Source organism: Platichthys flesus, chromosome 22, assembly GCF_949316205.1.
Source record: "Platichthys flesus chromosome 22, fPlaFle2.1, whole genome shotgun sequence".
In the NCBI taxonomy this organism is placed as follows: Eukaryota; Metazoa; Chordata; class Actinopteri; order Pleuronectiformes; family Pleuronectidae; genus Platichthys; species Platichthys flesus.
In genome coordinates, this window is record NC_084966.1 from 5,407,565 (window position 1) to 5,429,486 (window position 21,922).

Genomic DNA, 21,922 nt, shown 5'->3' on the forward strand with positions numbered 1-21,922 from the left:
GAGGTTACAGGTGGAGAGCATCTTAGTAAGAGGGCATGTATGATTCATTGTGAAGAGGAGAGATCTATACAGTCAGTGAGCTCAGGGCAGGAGGCTGAGAGGAGGCAAGTCTCTACACCCTGATGTGCTCGAGCAGCAGTCGCGTCCACTTGACATCATGAAGCTTTAGACAAACTTGGTGCAACCGACCAACCACAAGTCATCAAGGATAACAAAACGTAATGATATCATCACAAGCTTTCTGCTGCTTTTCAGAGGGTTAAACTATCAGTTGGTTGCGTAAGTAATTTTGAGTAATTTTCCAAACACCATTCAACATTAATTCATCACATTTCAGCTACGATGGGGGATTTAGATTTTCCTCTGTAATCACACACCCCACATGGGTCCACAAAGGTAGAGCATTACAAAAATATGCTGCTGTAAGATATAAAGTTGCTCTTCCCAAATTGCTGAGTGGATAAAATCATGTAGAATTTCATTAAGGTACTTAGGCTAAGCACTGTCACTTGGCAGGCCTCTGGCTCTTCTTGAGTGCCAGTGTGTTGTAAAGCGTAAGGGATGAGCATTGGCAGAGCGGCGTCTCATTTAAAGTGGACAAAAGGTCCGGGGGAGATTTCGATATCATAGCAACAGTGTGAGCACCTGCACTATTTCTGCTTTTTGTTTTTTTAAATGCTGATGAAAAGTCTTACCATCCTCGGAGGGTCCATCGTAGGACTTGTCGATGGCGTGGCGGAAGCTCTGGTTGATGCCCCGCCCTCGCACCATGTGGGGCCGCGGCCGGTGGAAGGGCACCTGGGCTTGGTTGTGACTCTGCTCGGCCTCCGACACGGCCGTCTGGAGGCTCTCCAGGGAGCTGGACTTCCAGAGGCCCAGGGTCGGGCCCAGCGCTCCACTGGCTGCCGGCTCTGAGAGACACAAAGGAGACGAGAGCTGGGTGGGAGGAGGTGGACGGATGTGAGGCAGAGGACGAGAGGGAGAAGGGGAGGGTTGGGAAAACGACTGGCTGATGGAGGAGAAGGGGAAATGCTCCAAAATGATTTTATGTGCTGATAAAACGAGAGACTGATTTGAGATTGCTACAATAATATTCCCTTCATAGGAGTCTGAGGTCCATGGCATTGATGTATTTGTTTAACTGATAAAAGCATACATACATTTCTAATTATATTTCATTTATCATATTTCATCTTCATATCTTTAGGCCTGATACGTTTTTGAATCAGCATTTCAACCTGTGAACGATCCCATGATTGAACCCAAACAATCAAAAACCAACTCAGCCACCATCTCCCCAGAGGATCTAACTTTTCTTGGACTAAACTGCAAATGGTTTCAACCCAGAAATATGAAGCGATGAAGAGAGAGAGAGAGAGACGGAGGTAGGGAGGCAGGGGAGAGAGAGGGTGAATAACAGGCTTGACAGAAATGGGGGAGAAAGTCAGAGACGTATAGGAGAAACATAAAGGAGGAGGAAAAGAAGCGATGAATGAGGTGGAGTGGTACAGGGGCGAGTGAGGAGCGGCACAATGGGAACTGACAGGCTCATGCATAAGCAGGAGAGGGCAGGGGGGGGATAAATGAACTGCCATCATACTGTACTCAGGTACAGCCTCCGACTCCAGAGAGGAAGAGGGGGGAGACTGAGGAGCAGGGGAGCGGTGAAGGCCACGGCTGATCCAGCGGGGGATCGGGGATCAGAGGAGGCGGCGACGGGGGAGGAAAGAGCAAAGGATGCTGGGAAGATTTGAGGAAACGCGGCGCTGGAAGAGAAACGGGAAGAAGGAGACAAGAGGAAAGAGAAGGTGTCACGCAGGCCCAGCTGCCTACTGGAACCCACCATACAGGATGGAGTGGAAATTGAAAGTCTCCCACACCAGTCGACTCCCAGTTGAGCTCCACAATGAAACGGTGACGAGCTCTCGTGGAAGTGACACACAGGTTGGAAGCTGCGTTTTACTCCTCTCTGAAACTTTCCCTGTAGGGGCGACTTATTTCATTTTTTTTTGTCTTTTCAGACGCTTCAAAGCTCCAGAGAAAAAACTGAAACTGAAGCGTGGATAGAGTTGAAGGAGGGGAAAAGTAAGCAGAGCGTCGCTGCCTTTTAAGTCCTAAATTGACTTTCTGAGAGCGAGTGGGATTTATGGGGAATAAGGGTTTTATAAATAGAGAGGGGGGAGCGCTCAGGAATAAAACGCTCAATTTGAGAGGCAGGATTTGTGTCACAAATGTAATTACGGCTGTCCAGCTCGCAGCCTGATAGAATTAAGCTCCTTGCCAGCGCACTGCTGCACTATGCACAGGGAAACTGTGTGTGTGTGTGTCTGTGTGTTTGCCCGCGAAATGGGAGAATTGGGTTCAAAGTTAAAAAAAAAGTCAGGATGCAGCCTGTTGAGGAAGCGGTGTGTGTGTCCTTCACCGCCTGAGAGGAGATAGGTTACGAAATAGGAGCACAATTCACTTTTTTTGCAGGAGTGTGTGTGTGTGTGTGTGTGTGTTTGTGTGTGTGGGTGTGAGAGTGCACTCATTCCATGCATGTCAGTCGGTTGAGGCTGGAGGTAAATGAATAATGAGGGTTTAATAGGATGGATGAGCTGGGGGGAGAGAGGTGGCCATCATCGCCAGCTCGATCCAATGGAGGGTGAAATCAGCGTTTATCACATATCGCTGCCCGCTGTGCCAGCAGATGCTCGCCCCGATCCGTTCGCATCGTGTCTGCCTGATTGCCGCTGATTCAAACCGGTGCACATATTTGACAAACAGCCTAACAGCCAAACAGCCCCGGACGCCGGGCGATGCCCTTCACAGCTGCGACGCTCCACCACCGCTCGTCCGGCACCAATATCACAATCTGATACTTGACACTCGATGTCAGCGAGAAGCCGAGAGAGTTTACTTTTTGGAACAACCAGCCACATGTACCGAATATTCTACATACACTATAGAGTATTAAGTATATTTCTGTTTCTGTATCATATGAAGAAAACTTTAAGCAATATTTCAAGATTTATAAGACTTCTCAGAAACAAAGTTGATGATTTTTATCGATATTGATTTTTTTTTGTTTTCTTTACTGTATTCATGTATTATCTAAATATGAAGCACCAACCAGAAGTACCACGTGTATTTCTGTAGTGTCTTGTACAACAGATCGACAATACCGGCTTTCCAGCTCTTCTCTGATTCATTGTGTGATTAACCAGGAGACTCCAGTGTATCTCAGAGGACAAAGATCAAGGCTATCGTTGAGAGAAAACTGTTAAATAGAGGGAGAAATAGAAAGGAACACCCATTTGACTTAATCATCAGGTGTCTTGTGGGAAATGCGGTCCAGGGATGTTGTTAAGTGCCACTTGAAGCGCTCCAACGCTCAAGTATCCACAAACACAACCAGGAGCTGTACACCTGTGAGAACAGTGGAGACTTGAAGCCGCTTTGCAACTTCAAGAAGAGTCACGTCGGAGAGTGAGCGCGCCCCGCCTGCAGCCTGTCGACGTGGCGCGCTTCAGACGCCCGTGCGCTTGTTTCACGTGCACGCTCAAGTCCCCGGGATCAATAGATTATCGATGACTCTCGAGATTTGTGTGTTCCGACAGCTATTCAAGTCTGAACAGAAATAACTCTCTAATTATTTCATCCAATGAACACGAGGACAGATGAACTCAGAGTAGTAGTACAAATTTCATATGACACACACACACACACACACAACTGCTAATCCCCATCAGCCTGTCTTACCTATTACAAAATCTATGGTATTGTTGACACCAGACTATTAAACCTGATATTTCTAATAGAGCCGACATTGTCTCAGTAATGACATACAAAGTACACACAGTTACACACACACACCTTGGTGCACCCCTGAACTCCCCCACCGTGTCTCTGCAGGGTCTTAACACTTACCTATCAACTGGACAACAATGTGCTCCCACTACCAGCAGCTTCGCACCAGTCTGGCTGAAAGGTTGCCACGGTTACAAGAAAGTGCCCCCACCATCAGAACCGCCGGGGGTGTGGTGGCGGTGATGGCAGTGGTGGTAAGGAGGAGGGGGGGGGGTTTGTGTGTAAGAGAGGGGTGATGGTGGGTTGCCAAGGAGACCCTTTGGCCACACACGTGAGATGTCGAACAACACACACACACACACACACACACACACACACACACACACACACACACACACACACACACACACACACACACACACACACACACACACACACACACACACACACACACACACACACACACACACACACACACACACACACACACACACACACACACACACACACACACACTTTCATCACGGATCCAATCTCAAGCCTGGCCAATAAAACCTGTAGCCTGTTGTTCTGGAAACCAGTAAAACAGGCCCTGACCTGCACTCTACTATAAGAAAAAAACATGCCACACCCACACATATATATTGCACACACACAGCTGTAACAGAAAGCCTGAAGTCAGTGTTAATGCAGCCCAGTAAAGGTTATTGAATTGAATCCACCGGAAGCAATAAACAAACCGCCGCAGGGCATAGGGCGGCGTCTTCCTGCGTTAACGCTGATCCAATAAAGGTTGTTTCATTCAAAAAAGAGCCGTAAATAATATTGAATTACACCAGATATTAACGACCCGCTCTGAGTAAATGTTTACAACTGGGTATAAGCTCTTTTAACGGCTCAGAGGGGCGGACGGAGAACACAGCGGTCGGCCGTGACGCTCGTGTTCGAGGTGTCGCCTCAGATGAAACGGACTGAACGGACGCTTTGAAAGCTTGAAACCTGTGGTGACGTGGAAGAGGCGGAGGGAGAAAAGCATGAAGGTGGTGCCAGCCGGAGAGAAGGAGGATCGCATTATTCTGAATAGACCTGAATCAACAGCACGGTCACTTTTCTACTTCTCGACACCTCGATCCTCAAATATCTTGGGAAATAAACAAACAAATGAATATGTAGATCATTCAGATACAAAGCTCTCCCTGAGTGAAATAGTGCTCTTTTAGTTTTTGAGAGTCATTACCTCTTCACATTGCTTGGGGCCTTCTCTATTTTCTCATCTTGAATCAACCTGTCTGCTCTTTTAATCTACGTCTCTGTCATTAGTAATGAGTTGATGTTGGCTGTGCTTCTGTATTCCAAGTGTACCTAGCGCTGTTCTTAATAATGTATTTGTAGTTTAGTTTTAGCAAACATAACTAAGGGAGGAGTAATCATTGTGTCATATGCTGGGAACTATTTTCTCTTGTGGATTAATGGGTATTTAAGTTCGCCAGTGAGTATTTACAGCACTGGGACAGCACATGTGGACTGGAAATAATCTCCAGCGCCCAAGGTCATGGTAATGAAGGAAAATGATCCGTACTCACTGATGTGTGTTTAATAGTCCTTTTGACACGGAGCAATAAACTGTATCAGGCTTTCTGCTTTACATTTAAAAGTACAATGATTTTAAAATGTACAAAATCTGCAGGCTTACTCCTTTTAATGATGTCTCGGCACCGCTGCAACTTCCCATCACATGACAAAGCCGACTTCAAACCGAATCACCTCAGACAACTGTACGTCCAGCTCGAGCAAATCGAATTCATGTTACGGCCAATCAAACCTCCACTCCAATTAGAGACCTGTCCAATCACTGGGCGTCCCTCCATCGCTGTGGGAGCGCACTCCGCTCCATCAGAGGGCCGAGGACGGAGGCGCTGCCCTGGCACTAATTGTGTTAAGCTGTTTAGATGTATGAGGGGACAGGGACGTATGGGCCGTATGTATTTAGACTCCATCTAGATGAATGGCTTTAAAACCTGGACGGGACTTAAAAGGCCATTTCATAATTACTGCTTACCTCTGCTGAACTGCAGTGGGCCGGCAGGGGGGGAGAGCGGGCGAGGGTTGGAGCGGGACATGTGCCATTTTGTAAACACGTGGCAGATGAGAGTGCTTGTTTAAATTTAGACCCAGATATACCAACACCTGTATGATACTGACAGCTATACCATCTGTTTGATTTAGAGCATTTTATATCTCTCAATATGGTTATTATGGTCCTGCCATGACATGACACCATAAATTGCAGAGTTTCACAACAACGGCTGACATGAAATTGGAGCTTATTGCAGATGTCAAGGGAAAAAAAGAAAATCTGCACGTTCATCTACACACCGAGGTCCAGTGAGTCGTCCTAAATTAGAGGTTTTAACGGGGAAGAAAAGTTTGGACCTGACCCGACAGTGACCCCTGGAATAAGGAGGATAATTAGACCGGATCCAGCAGCGAGAGGCCAAAGAGAGCAGCGATGTCTTACCTCCAAAAAAAGAAACATCTTCCGGGGGGGCATCCTGGTGGCCCCACACCGAGAGGTTGTCAAGTAATTGCGACATCCTCTGTACGAGTTTGGATGAACGTCTCAACAACATGCTTAAACTAGAAGAGCAATCAGCGGAGTGCGAACCTCGGCCAAAGCCAAACAGTCCCCCCCCCCCTCAGGATTTATATTTGCATATGCACCAAATTGCAAACACTCATTAATATTAGTCCCTTAAATAGGCCTGAAATTTCTCCTCATCTAGATCCATGAATTATTCCTTGAGAAATTGGTGAAAATCAAAAGATAAAAACCTGGATCCACAACCACAACCACGACCCACACAGCATCCATCCACCAAGCCTCATGGTAATCCATCTGGCAGCTTTTGTGTTGTGCTGCCAACTAACAGACAAACGCCGCAGCCAAAAACATAACCTCCTTGGCAGAGATAATAAAAGATGCCAGTTTTCATCCCTCCTTCATTTTGACCAGAGAGAAACATGACAGCATAAAGGGACCAGCACGAAAATCGGGTCCCATTAAATCTAGAGATAGAATTAACTGTTTTCCATTTAACCTATATAAAGGTTTTCATTCAGCGCTTTTTCTGTATCAACGCAACAAGGTGACTTTCAACGAAAATCAAAAACTATCAAACAGAAGCAAAGAACTGCAGGAAAAGAAAGTGAGATGGCACGAGAGAAGCAGCCAATGAGAGGCAGGGTTAGACTGCACCCAGACATAAGAAGTGAAAAACAAAGCCGAGGCTTCAGCGGCTGGCAGGACGCCGCTGGTGGTGGATTTTTTAAAGTCTCACCGTGCGGAGAAGGAACAACGGGGACTAATGGGAACGCGGAGGGACGGCCCCGGTGGCTGTGCTGCCGGGTGAGCCGTTTACTAGCCGACACTAAAGATCCTGGCAAACTGGAAACAAACAAACAGGGAGGCTAAAAAAAAACATACAAGCAGAAACGGCAGCAGGAGCCAACAGCACCAGTATTGCACAGATTCAATGCATGTGTGTGTTTGCGTATAGTGTGCATGCAACTATGTGTGTGTGTTTAGGTGTGAGAGCTGCTGGACCAACTCCCAGGTGTGTTGTGAGAGGGCAGCCTGAGATGCAAGACTCTAAGGGAGAGAAATGGAGGGATGAATGAAGGGATATGTGTCCGTGTCCATTACTCTCTTGGCTGTCTGCAGGGTGTACACACACACACACACACACACACACACACACACACACACACACACACACAAGCTGGATGAAATGCTGGCCTGAGTCTGCCTCCTGGTGAAGGAAACTAAGAGATTGGAGCATGTTCACCGTAATAGGCTGCATAAGCCTGAGAGAGAGTGCGTGAGAAAGAGAGAGAGGAAGAGAGGGAGAGAGACAGAGGGAGAGAGATGACAATAATAGAGGCAGCGAGCGAGAGAGTGAAAAAGGATCAGCCTGTTGAGAGAGAGGAGAATGAAAGTGATCACAAAGAGAGAACCGGATGTGGCAGAGGAGGAGGAGGGAAGCGGGGGGAGACAGAAAAGGGGGATGAAGACGTTGGGAATGGGAGGATACTGAAAATGGGGACGAGAGCGGCTGCAGAGAGCGGGAGACGGAATAATCAGGGGAGAAGTGGGAAAAGTGGTGCGGGGTATGAAAGCAAGAGAGGGGAGGAGGGGGGGAGAAAAAACTAAAAGCTCTATTGAAGATGGGATATCTTAAGAGTGGAGAAGAGAGAGAGAGCGAGAGAGAGAGGGACAGTTTGAGTAAGTGACGGAGGGAAAGAGAGAGGGAGTTAGAGGAGTGAAGCGCTCCTCGACGCGGCTCTAGCCAGAGAGAAAAAAGGGTTTTATCCAGATTAAAGAAGCCAGGCAGGCCTCTTAAGACCATCCGCCTAATGAAATATGTCAAAGCCCATAAAGAAACACCGAGGCCATTTAGGAAAGGAGGATGGCGAGGAGGAGGTGGAGGAGGAGGGGGGGGGGGGCGTGCAGGAAGCTCGGCAAACACGCGGCGTCAGCAAAAAATGAAAAAACACGCAAAAGCCCCTGTCAATACGCATTAGCTAAGACTTCAGAGAGGAGAGGAGGAAGAAGAAGAAGAGGAGGAGGAAGAGGAGGAGGGAGAAGAAAAGAACGATGCAGCGGAGGAGTGGATTGCTTTATTTATCATGGGGGGGGGGGGGGGGGGGGGCGCTCTGAGGAAGGAGGAGGGAGGCGTAGGTGGAGCTATTGTTGGAATGCTGAGTACGGGGGATTCGAGGTCAGCGGCGGTGCTCGGGGAAATTTGTATTCCGCCGGCAACAGGCGGAGAGTTGAGCCGCTGCAGGTGGATTCAAGAGCTCGGCCTCGTCACCACTGAACCAGTGGCTTTTCCAAACGGGACGAAACACAGAACTGGGCAGTTCAAACCCAGACTTCTGCTGCAACACTGTGATTTACTGTATATTCAAATGCACGTGGTGATGCCCAGAGCAAACCACAGAGCAGCCTGAGCCAGAGGGGCAGCTAAATCTGACTCAGTGGAAAGTCACTGGTGCTGGTGCTGCCCGACCACAGCGCAGACTGGTGCCTCATACTGGGGCGGACGAGACACAATAACTATTTTTCGTCTATCACTGATTTCTAACGTCTGATTTGAGATATGAAACTTATATTAAAAAAAATCCATTTAATGTGTCAGTTTAAAGATAAGAAAACGATCTGTCTTTCTATTTCTTTCTCCTTATGTTTTGTAAACGTTAAACAGAAAGAAGATGTATGAGTATGGAATGAGACAGAAATGAAATAATACATATATGTATATATTTATGTCTAAACAGACATGAGATCACATGTATGGAAAAAGCCGTAACTCACATCACTTATGGAGTTCAGGGCTTATTCTACCGTTGAAGCTTTAATTATTACCTACAGTGAGCATGAGGGATGCTCGAACCCCCCCCCCCCCCCCCCCCCCCCGTACAGTGGATCCCTTAATGGATTTTCTCATCAATCTCATTACTTCAGTCATTACAAGCCGTTGCTTTCAGTTGCGACTTCAGTCCCAGCTTGCTCTGATGTATGTGAAGCAATTTGCTGCACATTTATCCATTCATCGCTGAAATTGGTGCAAATGAAAAATATAGCGGAGCATTGCTGCTCTAATTAAAATGAAATATATATATTTTTTATTAATGAACATCTTATTCATACACTGAACATGAGAAGAATGTCCTTGTCAAGTTACGATGAGATAATTGCTGGTGGTTTTGTGGTTTATTAAACTTTATTAAAACTTGTATTTTCTTTGTGTGTTACTGATGATGGCACAGGGATAACGCAATTACACAATCGCGTGGATTAGATCTTTCCTCCCGGGCCTGTTTCACCTGGTGCTGCAGGGTTCTCTCTTAATATGATGGCTTTCAATGAACCACAGGACTGTAATGCCCTCGGTGAAAAAGACAACAGACTTTATATTTTACCTTTAACCAGATGTTTCTCAAATAAAACGAGGCACAGTCGGGCACGGAGAGGAATAACCGAGAGGGGGGGGGGGGGCGGACTGCGGACTCCATTGTAATGCAGTGCGGCCGCTGTCAGCTGGGTGAGGATGGAGCACTGTAGGCCTGCTGACCCGGGTGGCTATAAGGCAGCGAGAACTCGGACGCTAAGTGCTTCACAACTCAACTGTGTCAGGCGGGAGAGCCGAGATAGAAGCGGGAGATAAGGAAACGTTTGTGCACAGACGGGAAGAAAATGGAGGAAACGAGAACCTTCACGTTCTGGGTTAAGGAGAGTCGAGGAGAGGAGAGAGGAGCAGGAGATCGGTGGGTCAGAAACAAAGGAGGAGTGTTTTCTCTGCGTGTGTGCACGTGTGTTTTTATTCTATCAAACACTCACTGTTCCTCTGCCCGTGGGAGCCCACGTTGCTCTCATCAGCCACTGGAACACACAAGACACACAGGAAGCAGCGTGTTATTACATTCCATACATGCAGAGCAGAATATGTATCGTTCCGGGGCTTTGGGTGTTTTTTCATAAACGGCCACGCTGGTGTCGGTCGCTGCCGGCACGTACATTTCAAATGACTCCCTGCAGGAGTATCACACAGAGAGACAAGAGGCAAGGCACCAAATGTCTGGCACTGAGAGAGGAAATGAAAAAAGAAGCAGAAATATAAGAGAAACCAGGAGAAAGAAGGATATTAGGACTGTGGGAGAGTAGATAGAGGTGAGGAAGAGAGAGAAATAATAAAGAGGGGGAGAAGAAAACAAGAAGAACCCCCCGTCCCCCCCGTCCCAAACACCCCGCCCGCCGCCCACCTAATCTAACTACACAGGATTGCAATCGGCCAGCGGCAGCCGCCACAGGCAGTGCACCATGGGATACAGTAATAGGTTTTCATTACGCTGCTATTTCTCTTAAATAATCCTTTTCATTTTTTATGAGGTCAATTTTCCCGGCGGACAGACGGGTGAAGGGGGGGGGGGGTGGGAAATGAGAGGAAGGGAGGGAGAAGAAGTGATGAACAGAGGTGAGCGGGTGTAAGAAGAGACAGATGTGGGGCGAAGGCGAGGAGGTGTGTGTCTCGAAAAAAACTAAAATCAGCGAAAGCTCCAGGTGAAATAAAAATACAAGTGTGTTCAAAGTTTGGAGAAAGAGCTATTCCCGGCCACATGACCCTGCCAAATATTAGAAGCTTCCTTTTTTCTGCGGAGGGAAGATAAAAGTCTGGATGTTCGGCAGCCAAGTCTCCTGCCACAGTGGAGGAGCTAAAAATGTAAAATCCTGCTTTTAACCTCCAGTCAGCTTCCTTAAAGAGTGTTGTATTATTCATTCCATCACGGGATAACTTCACTTCATAGTAGCAGCTTCAGATCAAGGCCCTTGCGCTGTGTTTAAGGCATGTCGTTCCATTTATTGTTCTTGTTTTAAAGCAGACTTGGAGAATAGTTTGAGATTGTTGTGAGACGGATGTAAAACAACGACAACCTCAGTTCACCACGACCAAACATTCCCTCTTCCACAAAAAGACACAAAATCGGTGTGGTTCTTTCCTCAGAAAAGACTCAGTCTCTTGCACAATCCTTTCAAAGTCCTGATAATTATGACGTCTAACCCTAACCCTAACCCTTCTACTAATATTACGACTTTATTCTCATAAATTTGCAACTTCTTCCTCATAAGATTACGTGGCCCTAAGAAGAAGTGATTCCAGGGAAAAGAAAAAATTCTCTCTGTGAGGCGACACATGAACGACAGCCCCCCCCCCCCCCCCCCCCCCCCCCCGATCCTCAATCGTTTCATTAAATCAAATTACCAGAAGTGGGTGATGTGCTTACAAAATAAAACATATGTGTAAGTAAGCTCCAGTGGAAGGCGCCACACGTATCTAATGACTCGCATTTTGTATTTAAATTCCGCCTCAGTCGTCGCACAGCAAATAACTTAGACAGCAGAATGGAACGTATGGGCTCCACGTCTCCTAAGAGGTTCCATGATTCAGTGCACTTTGAGCAACTTAAAGCAAATCCATACAGAGCGTTTTTCCAAAGCAGCTTTTTCCACTGATAAAAGCATTAGTTTCCATCCATTGCTCATTCAGGGGGGAGAGAAAGACTTGCTACTTGCTGAATCACTGTCAGGATCGTTTGAAAAAGTTCTGTGTTATAGTGTCTTATTCTGTGTTTTACCTTTTTGTAAAATAACCTTCTGTCTGACGCTTTCAGGGGCTTTAAAAGAAAAAGAGACAGATTTATTATTCCTGGATTCTTTAGAAGAAATCCACACCACTTTGCTCCGTATGAGAAAATTCGTGTTTTTGTGCAGCTGTAGTGTCGGTGACTCTGCTATTCATCCTTCCACAGGCAGCTAGAGAGTGTGTGTCTGTGTGTGTGTGAGGGCTTCTCTCTGCGAACCAAAGCTCAGAGTCAACACACGGTATTTGCCGAGGCGTCCAAGGTCAATAACAGCAGCTCACCCCTTTCTGCCGAGCGGTGTTTAATAAGAGCGACCCTGCTCGGCTTTACCGCGAAAGCTCGGCTACACGCGATCGTAAAGACTGACGCGTGGGGAGCTCTCCTGGGTGGAGAGAGAAAAGGAAGCCACTTGGCTCTTTACATACAAATTGTGTTGACACGGTCAGCGCGTGTGTGTTCAGGGTCTTAGCACCTGTTCACGCCCACTCAAACAAGCCGCTTTCAGTCATGAAACTTAGTCGGAGTTTGCCTTTCGCTTGTGAAGAACGCAGCGGGAGGTTGTCCGGGTCAGACGCAGGTCACAACAGAAGGAAAAAGCTCTCGAGTCTCTTCTCTCTGGGACATATCTAGTATGGAAAGTTGGGGGAAACTAATGTCTCACACATTTACGTTCTCAGATACCGAAAGTTTCAGGAGAACTTCTAGACTTCAGAGCATGTCAGAGAGCAGCTGGACACACACACAGAACTCTGCTGACTTCCTTCTTGTTCAGTTCTGAGCCCTCTGGAGGGAGGGAGGGGGGGGGGGGGGGGGCGGACACAGACCCGGAGAGAATGCATAGAAAAAAAAAAAACAGATTGAAATAGAGGATGGGCAGAGATGGAGACAGAGGTGAGGTGTATTGGAGTGGGTCCTCAGTGGGATAGGGCAGAGTGTGTGTGTGTGTGTGTGTGTGTGTGTGTGTGTGTGTGTTTGTGTCTGTGTGTGTGTGTGTGTGTGTGTCTTCAGACCACCCTTTGCCAGTATGAAAGCCAATCAGCTTGTGGTGGCAGAGGCGTGTGCTGCAGGAAAGAGAGCCAATCCAGTGAACCTAATGAACCGGGATTGGAAATCAGAGAGAGAGAGATGCCGAGGAGAACGAGAGACGGACAGAGGGAGGAGAGCGGGAGGAACGAACTCACGGGAGAAAAGACGGAGGAAAGTGGAAACAGCGAAGACGAGAGGAAAAGAAAACATTGCACTGATGTCGTCCGGAAAACAGGAATAACAAGAATACTGGAAGGATCAAGAAGAAGGGGAAGATGAGAAGATTGGAGAGGCAGACAGAGAAACAGAGGAGAGGGGGTCGGCTCGGGTTAATACGAGGAAATAAGTCCTTTCGTTCTCACCTTCCACACACACACACACACACTTACACACAGACACACTTACACACACACACACACACACACTTACACACAGACACACACACGCCATGAGATTGCAGACCCGGCGCCCTTCATTCGCACACGCAGACGTGTACACACAAAGCAGACGTGTTCATCCAGTGCGCTGGAAAGCCCCCCCGGGGTTTAGCAGTTCAGGGGGTCAAATCCCCTCAGGCCGGGGGGGATAATGGGAGACGGCCACATATCACAACAAAGAAAAGTACTGATAAGACCCATGTGATCACTGGTGTGTGTCTGGGCGCGTGATTAGACTTGTGTGTTTGGCCGGGTTGTGTCGAGTGAGACAACAATAGGTTTTGCAGGAGAACTAACTTCCTTGCTCATGAAGTGTGTGTGTGTGGTTGTGTGTGGTTGTGTGTGTAGGAGCTCACCCATGTCCATGCTCTTGGACGCTCTGTTGCGAGGCACGTTGTCCCTGTCGTTGGCCAGGTCGGCGTAGAAATCCGCAGCCGTGTGCGGCGACGTCCTAAACAAGTCGGAGTAAATCAGATTTAAATTCACAAACACAGAATCATTGGATTTCCTGTTTCCCAGATGCCGTGATTCTGTGGAACAATAGCTCGTTCTGTCTCCAGTAAAACCAGTTCGAGCTGCCAGACTTTGACTCGGACCACATGAAGATATTTTGTACAAACACAACTCAGATTTTCGGAGGTATTTATTTCAGGAGAGTGTTGACAGAACTCGGTGCTTATCGACTTTAAACCAGCTCGTTCAGTATCTTTCCTCACAGGACCCTGAACGCTCAGGATCTGAGAGACTTCGGGTTTCAGATTCGATTCGGTCAGTTTTGAACCGGCAGATGCCTGAAATTGGGGAAAACTTCAGATTTGGGTTCGGACACCAAATTGCTGCTGATAAAGTAAAGCTGAGGCCTGGAGAAGATTCAGATTAAGATTCGAGATTAAGATTCGTTTATTTATACCAAACACATGCACAGACATGCACAACACACTCATGCAATGGTAGGTATGTTTATCCTTTACCTACCATTGCATTTATGCTTTTGACCCATCTGGTGCAGGACACACAGAGCAGTGAGCAGCCATGTACGGCGCCCGGGGAGCAGATGTTGGGAGAGTATGGTGCCTTGCTCAGGGGCACTAGACAGGGTAGGGACAATCCTCTTGGATTTTTGGGCAGATCAATCCAGGTTCGTCTTTTGTTGTCTCTCCGTGGAGTCGAACCAGAGACGAACCAGAGACCTTTTCTGCCCATAGTCCAAGTGTCTGCCACTTGACCACCGCGAAAGAGTGTGCAACATTTAAAACGCCATTAAATCAACTATTTCATTATTTTAATGGAGTTAAAAGTTAAAAACCCAAAAGCATCATCAAGGACCACGTTTGATAACAGCCTCATCAGCATCTCAACACCGAATGAGGCTCGTGTAAAAAGATGTGTGGTTCAGACGGAGGCTGCAGGAAACTAACGGAAGTATCACAGCTTTCATACCAATTTATACAAGTACACCATCATCATCATTACTTATTATGCATAATGCAAATAGGCTGCTGCAATTAGACCGTATAGTCTAAATAATGCATGTGCATTGTAATTCGGTGTAATGATTCTTCTTTATCTCATAACACAGCGCCCCGAAATTAAGAGCGCCATTAGAATATAATAACTCCAGGAGGTGTGCGTGGTGGGGGGGTACCTGTGGTGTGGAGGAGTTCGTGGCAGGTCCCTGTTCATCTCCTCCACGGCGCCGGGGGAAGGAGGGGGGGGGAAGTCTCTCTCCGGCTCCTCGTCCTCGCTGCCGTAGTGACCGTAGCTGCCGTTGGTGGACGCAGCGGGATACGGTGCTGAGGAGAATAAACACAATTATTCAGACGCAGGGAAATAAACAAAAAGATGAAATCAAAGTTGTGGTTGTGTTTGTTAATTTTAACACTTTTTTTTTTTTTTTTGCCTTGTTTTTTCACTCATTACAATATCAAACGTTGAGGAGCCTGGAGGGAATGAAAGCTAAATAAAGAGCTTGATATCCAGTCTTTTTTATGTCTTAATCATATTTCTTATTTATATTGATCAGTTGTGACAGGACACCACACACACATTTACACACATGCATCAGACACACAGGAAGTGAGCTCGGCCTTCGATTGTGGATCAATACAGTCAAACATCATAATCCATTCACATCCGTCAGGGTAAAGACGGACCCCCCCGAAGGCCAAAATCAAATACACACACGTAAATAAACAGCCTATTGACAATGCACAATTATATACATTGAAGACACAAACAAACGAAAAATAGAATTTCCATACTAAAGCCTTATTCCAACTTCAAGTCTTCCTCTTACATTTCCATAAACTGCAAATCTCACGAGTGCATCGTTTCCCCACGCTAACGCCTTTGTGCCAAACGCCCCCCCCCCCATAAAAATAACTGTTAGTGTACTGCCACTCCAGTCTGATGGAGAGCCTCGGCGAGAAAAGCATCTCCCTGCATCCCAGGGGGTGACGGGAGGGGGGAGACGCAGGAGAGAGATAAAGAATGAATTTAAAACAGTTTGTTAGTGTTCTTTATTCTCTCTCTTTCTCTCTCTCTCTTTAACTCAACAGCACGCGCGCTGCATTATATCCCCCGTATGCAAATCGGGGCGCGCTAAGAAGCCGTTTCATCAGCCTAATGATTCCAAGGTCAGATCCTTCGCACATGAAAAGCGAGCGTGGCATCCGGAAAAACATAGTTAATGACTTGCCTCTCTCCGGCTATAAATATGCAGTGGCAGGAGATATAGAGACAGAGCTGGGAGGAGATGTGACAAGTTAGTTACACTGCGCTATAAGAGGCTCGGAGTGGCTGCTGCCACGACCACAAAGAAACTCCAACTCCCTCCCTTATGGAGGAGCCAAGTTTCAGTCTACATGCTGTACATTGCTTTTCCAAACTCGAATGAGGTCCACGTGACTTTTGACCACTGGAGCTTCATGAGAAAACATGCAGGCTCCGAGGGACGTGTGAGGAAGAAGCCGAACGTGGAGCGAGGATGTAAAGTACGGCTTGTGAGGTCTTATCCTTCAGGATGTGGCCCCCGAATTGAGACACAGCTATCGTGTTCACAGGAGCTATAGCTGGGTGTCATGCAATGCAGCGGTTACACACACACACACACACTCGCATATATAAGCAAACACACTGTGTACACACTGTCGCAGATAACACAAGTACACAAACACTCAGAGCCGGTTATTGACGATCTGACAGTTCAAACGGACAAACATCGCTCTTGTTGTTGAGTGTGGAGTGTGTGTGTGTGTGTGTCTGTGTGTGTGTGTGTTGTGCGGCTGCGTCCTCACCGCCCCCGGAGCTGCCGTGCGCGTAGTTGTTGGTCGTCATGTGAGCGCCCGTGTTCATGGTGGGCTTCTGGTAGGCGTCGTTGGGCCTCAGCTCCTGTCGACACACAATCCAGAGGGGGGGGGGGTAATGAGGATTTTATTAAAAAATTCTAAAGTGAAAAAAATAAAAAACTCCAAACCCAGTCATACTTGTGAGTTATGAAAAATTGATGATGTCGCCTCATGTATCAGAAAATTAGAGTTATTTCTGTTATTACCCAGTAGGATTGGACTAATGTCTTTTTGATTTAATTTGCTCAGGCCCCGGAGCAAAGTGACACCGAAACCAACCGAGGAGTTTCATGCAATTTCCTCCGTGTTCCCTTCATGATCACCGTGATTCACCGGAGCAGCAAAGACAGAATGGAGCCGTGAAGCAGCATCAGTGCAGCACGGACCCACAGAGAAAGAGATCCAACTCACAGCAGCTTCAAATCACACATTGCTTTTTATGAATGCTGTACAATTCACAATTTTGTATTGCCTGCACTAAAGAAGTTATATTTCCGCCCCTGTACCTTTGTTTACTCAGCAGCAGGATTGTGCAAAAAATACTGGATTTATTTCCACGTAACTTGTTGGGAGGATGGGACGTGGGACAAGAAAGAAGCCGTTAAGTTTTGGCGTGGACGGATCCAGGATTATTCTTTGCACTTTCTTTAACATCGTGAAATTTTCACCAATTTCCCAGGTAGTAATAAACGGATCTTGAGGGGCAGCTTGATTGGATGTAAGGCTCTTAGCGCTTCACTGCTGCATCCTGGGAGATTTATTCAGCATTAGCATTAGAAAGAATCTTCATTTATTTATTTGGACGGGAGCAAATTGCGGTTTGGTCCCACACACTGTGCATCTCCTGTGTTAAGGAAGAAGCAGGGATTGACATTGATTCTGTAAAAGACCACTGTTACATCCTGCATGCTGTGAAGTAACATCCACCTCAGAGAGCAGGGGGGGGGGGGGGGCCGAGGAAACACGAGCACATCTGAAACAGACCTCTGAGGGTTTTCAACCGGCAGCGTGAGCGATGAACATTCCAAAATAAATCACAAAATATGGACGATGATCATAACTGGGACAGAAATGTTCTGACTTTGTAAAGATCCGACTGACAGTTTTACTCAGGGAGGAGGAAATGGATATATATATATATATATATATAATGTGGAATAGTTATGAACAAGAAAATCTATACAAACACATAGTGAGATATTTTCTCTTTGTCGCCTTTGGCATCCCTTGTGAAAAACTGTTTGGTTCTCTTCATGAACACGAGTAATTAAGATAATCCTGAGAGCACTGACAGGCATGTTATCGAACAGCCATCCAGCACTACAAAGGACCCCCCCCCACACACACACACACACAGATGGAGATAGGGACTGGCAGTGCATGGTGGGAATCGGCGCTGGTGCAGGATGAAAGAAGCCTTTTCTGGTCAAAGAGATAGGGGCTACAGCTGTCACACACACACAGACACACACTTATTTAGAAAAACCCTAAGACACTGTGTGTAGTAATGAAAGGTGTGGATCCAGAGCTTTCTCACTTCAAAGCCCTGGTTGGGTGTCTTCACAGTGTCATGGAGTCCCTCGGGTGTCATTAGCACCAACCGTAGATCTGATATGACACCACATCACAGCTGTCAGTCACTTATTTATATTTATTTGTACGCAAATGCCTGACAGCCCCGCTCCATATGCCGCTGACATACATCGTATAATAGCCCGCATCCATCCATCTATCCGTCCCTTCATCCCTTCATCCATCCATCCCTCAGACTCGCCTCGGGCTTTTAAAGCAGCCCGGCAGACAGGCAGTCAGATATCTTAATCCCACAACAATACATAAACTGGGAGTGTGTGTGTGTGTGTGTGTGTATGTGTGTAGGGGGGGGGTCTATCTCTCCAGCCAGCACCCACCTACAGCTGCATACAATAGGATCCTGAGAGGCTTAGCTCTGCCTCACCCAGATGTGTCGCCCACCCCACCCGTCCACAGATCCCTCATCGAAGGGGCACAGATGAAAAACTGTCTCTCTCTCTTTCCTATAGTTTTTCTCTTATTAATCTCATTAACGGTCATTTACCTGATAAGTACGTCACTGGACTGGAGTTTGACTGACTGCTGGATAAAGAGGTAATGACTGATATTCAAGCCGTCCCTGTTTGATGCCGTGATTATGTCTCATTAGGGACGTGATGGTGGCAGCGAACAGACGAGGACAGGAGGGACGAGGAGAAGACAAGCGGGTATTATTTCCTTTTACGGCAAAACCTTTGGAAGCGTTCAAGATTTGGACATAAAACAGGAAAATGTGACTTTATATCATCAGAGAAATAAATATTTTTTCTCTGCAGATCAGGAAAAGTTCATAAACAGATTTAAAATATTTTTTCATCTCCTAAGGGGAATGAGTAGTGGACAGTTTCTCTTATATTGACAGTGAGAATAACCAGGAAAATAAACTGTGATATCTTCATATATTTAAAATGAATATATATATATATATATATATGCATAAAAGACTTCAAGATGAATGGGGTGTTTTTCGGTTTAGGCTTTCAGGTTAAAGCGTTTGGCCCTAATGAAAAGCCGGCTACAGAGACAAGAGAGGCTGAGGGGCTCTGGGAGTATTACTTCAGGGAGCGCTTGTTTTATCACACTGCCCCACGGCGTCAGCAGCCTGGCGGTTTGTTGATGAGAGGGAGGCCTATGCAGATATCTGCTGAACTCTGAACCGGGTTTGAAAGAATTCATCTGCAGGCTCTGATGCCGAAAACAGAGACGCACTGATGGGAGCGGCGCGCCGAGGAGATGGAAATGTCACAATGGGGCGGGGGTCAGCGGGAGTCAACCCACTAACCCTCCTATTTTTATTCCCTCTTTTATGCGATCGCACATCATCGTCGAGCTTTAACTGCTGTGAAACATCTTTATGTGGCGTCTGAAACAATCAGTCACGGTTGGACGTGGGGCTGAATGGAGACGCTCGGCTCAGAAGCGGCTATTTCTCACCATCTGCCCGGTTTGATACCTCCATCGCTCTCTCCATCTAGGAATGTGTGCGTCTGCTTGATGCGAGGTGAACACAAGGTTCTCGTGTAACTTCACGACCGTCGCTCCACCGGGGATTAAAGGAACAGCCGTAGCAGGGGGGACGGAGTAAGACGTTCACGAGAGCAGTTTCTTCCTCCAACACAAAGGAGGAGGAGATAAAAATAAGCAAAGGTGAACCCGCTCGGCGCAGTCAGATCTTTAACACATTCATCACACCTGAAAGGGAGAGTGTCACGTGGAGCGTTCATGAATACCGATCGTACGTTTGTGCCACTCTTCATTAGCTTTATTCTGAAATATGTTCATTATTTTTTCTATATCACTGAATGTGTGACACCTGGTGTAACTACTTATTAAGAACTTCTGTATCTTCATGTTCAGGTAATGAATATTGATTGGAGGCTCATATGAAATATATATCTTGTTTTCTGCTAGGCGTGAGTAGCGAGGAAAAAGAATAGGTAGAAAAGAAAAGAGAGGCTGAGGCTGAAACTACAACGGAGTATTAGGTCATCACTTAACAGGAAGAAAATCTGAGATTATGAGAAATAAAAGTCATATTACAAGAGTAAAGTTGTATTATAGGAGAAAAGTTGACATGTTTTTACAAAGATAGTAAAAAATTGTTTCCTATAATATAACCACTTTATTCTAGTAATATGATGTTTTCTATTGAGGTTATGACTTAATTATAAAGTAAAATCAAGACTTTTACTTTGTAATATCAAGACTTCCTCTCAAATACGACTTTATTCTTGAAATCTCCGATATCTTTTCCTTCACATTGAAACAGAGGGAACAGGGGCCCAGGTGTGATTTGATAGAGAGACAGGGAAGCAGAGGAGAAGGCAGCAGCTGAAAAACCCCAACAGAGAAACAGACAGACAGGCATGCAGGAGAGTTCAGAGTAGCTTTATTCAACAGAGGAGAAACAAGCAGGTGAGACAGGAGAGCGGGAGGACACTCCCTCCAAAGCAAAAACAAAATCATAAAAGAGAAAATGAATACAAGACTTTACCGAGGTGGACCAAACAGGAGAAAAAGGACATTCGGGTTGAACAGGTTGAACTCAGCTAGTTTGAAGAGAAACAGAGAAAAAAATAAGCATCTAATTCTAGTGAGTTAAACCCGACGTGACAGAGGAGATTGTCCACAGTGAAGAATTTAGTACTGCACGGGGTTTATGGGTAATGTTTTAAAAGGAGAGCTGTAAGAATTAGTGGTGTTGGCAGAGGGAAAGCTTTCAGTCAGATTAATGTGCTTCCACTCCGTCAGTTACTGAAGCTGGAGAAAAACTCAAGTGATATTTTCCTCATGATTTAATTCAAAATATAACGTTTCTGCTGTTTAAGAGCTTCAGAAAGATAAAAATGATCTTTACGCCTTTATTTAAATTTATTCCAATTTCTTAGTTTTGTAATTAAAAATATCTTCACACATACGCACACAGACACGCACAGACTAACGGTGTCAGAGTCCACCTGAAAGCCGTAGGTGCTGTTGCCTATTGAGAGCACGGTTGTGTGCGTAGCTGTGTGATTGTGTGGCTACATTAACGTCTGTGGGTCTGTGTGTGTTTCTGTCGCGTGTGGGGATCCGGCTGTGTACGGGCGGGTCCCCGTACATCTGCCCCGCCATGGCCCTGATGTTTTCCGTGTAGCCGTCCTGAATGTGGATGGCGTCCAGTGTGCGACTGCGCCCGTGCCTGGACCCGCATCCGCCCTGCGTGTCCACAAACATGTGACCGTGTGTGTTATCGAGGGAGGCGCGGCCCTGCATGTCTGCAAGCATCCGGCGGCGTGGGTTTCCATACTGGTGCCGTTCCCTGTTTAAACCTCCCTCTGTGGCTCTGCTCAGCGTCTGACTATGAGAATCAAACCTGAACTCGTACCTGGTCCCCGGCCTGTCACACCTCCCCTCCTCCTCCCTGTGCTCCACCTCCCTCTGCCCCAAACCAAACGTGTACCCACTGCGCCTTTCCCTCTGGTTAAACCCAAACGTGTATCTGTTGTGCGTCTCCCCGGGCCGCTGGGCGCAGCGCTGCCGGTGGCTGTGGGGCAGCGGCTCGGACGCCCG

The 21,922-nt window shown here is 46.7% G+C and overlaps 1 protein-coding gene across 2 annotated transcripts in view; it reads right to left on the bottom strand.

The window, feature by feature from the left end:
• The window catches only part of pard3ba (par-3 family cell polarity regulator beta a), a 125,650-nt gene that overhangs the window by 50,631 nt on the left and 53,097 nt on the right, over positions 1–21,922 (bottom strand). Inside the window, exons 14-18 of one of the 2 annotated variants that reach the window (XM_062380475.1) lie at positions 16,748–16,841; positions 15,097–15,244; positions 13,808–13,902; positions 10,190–10,231; positions 696–911 (exon numbers count right to left, since the gene is read on the bottom strand). In XM_062380475.1, coding sequence (XP_062236459.1) covers positions 696–911; positions 10,190–10,231; positions 13,808–13,902; positions 15,097–15,244; positions 16,748–16,841 — 595 coding nt within the window. The remainder of the gene's footprint in view (positions 1–695; positions 912–10,189; positions 10,232–13,807; positions 13,903–15,096; positions 15,245–16,747; positions 16,842–21,922) is intronic. The other variant, XM_062380477.1, reaches the window with a different exon arrangement.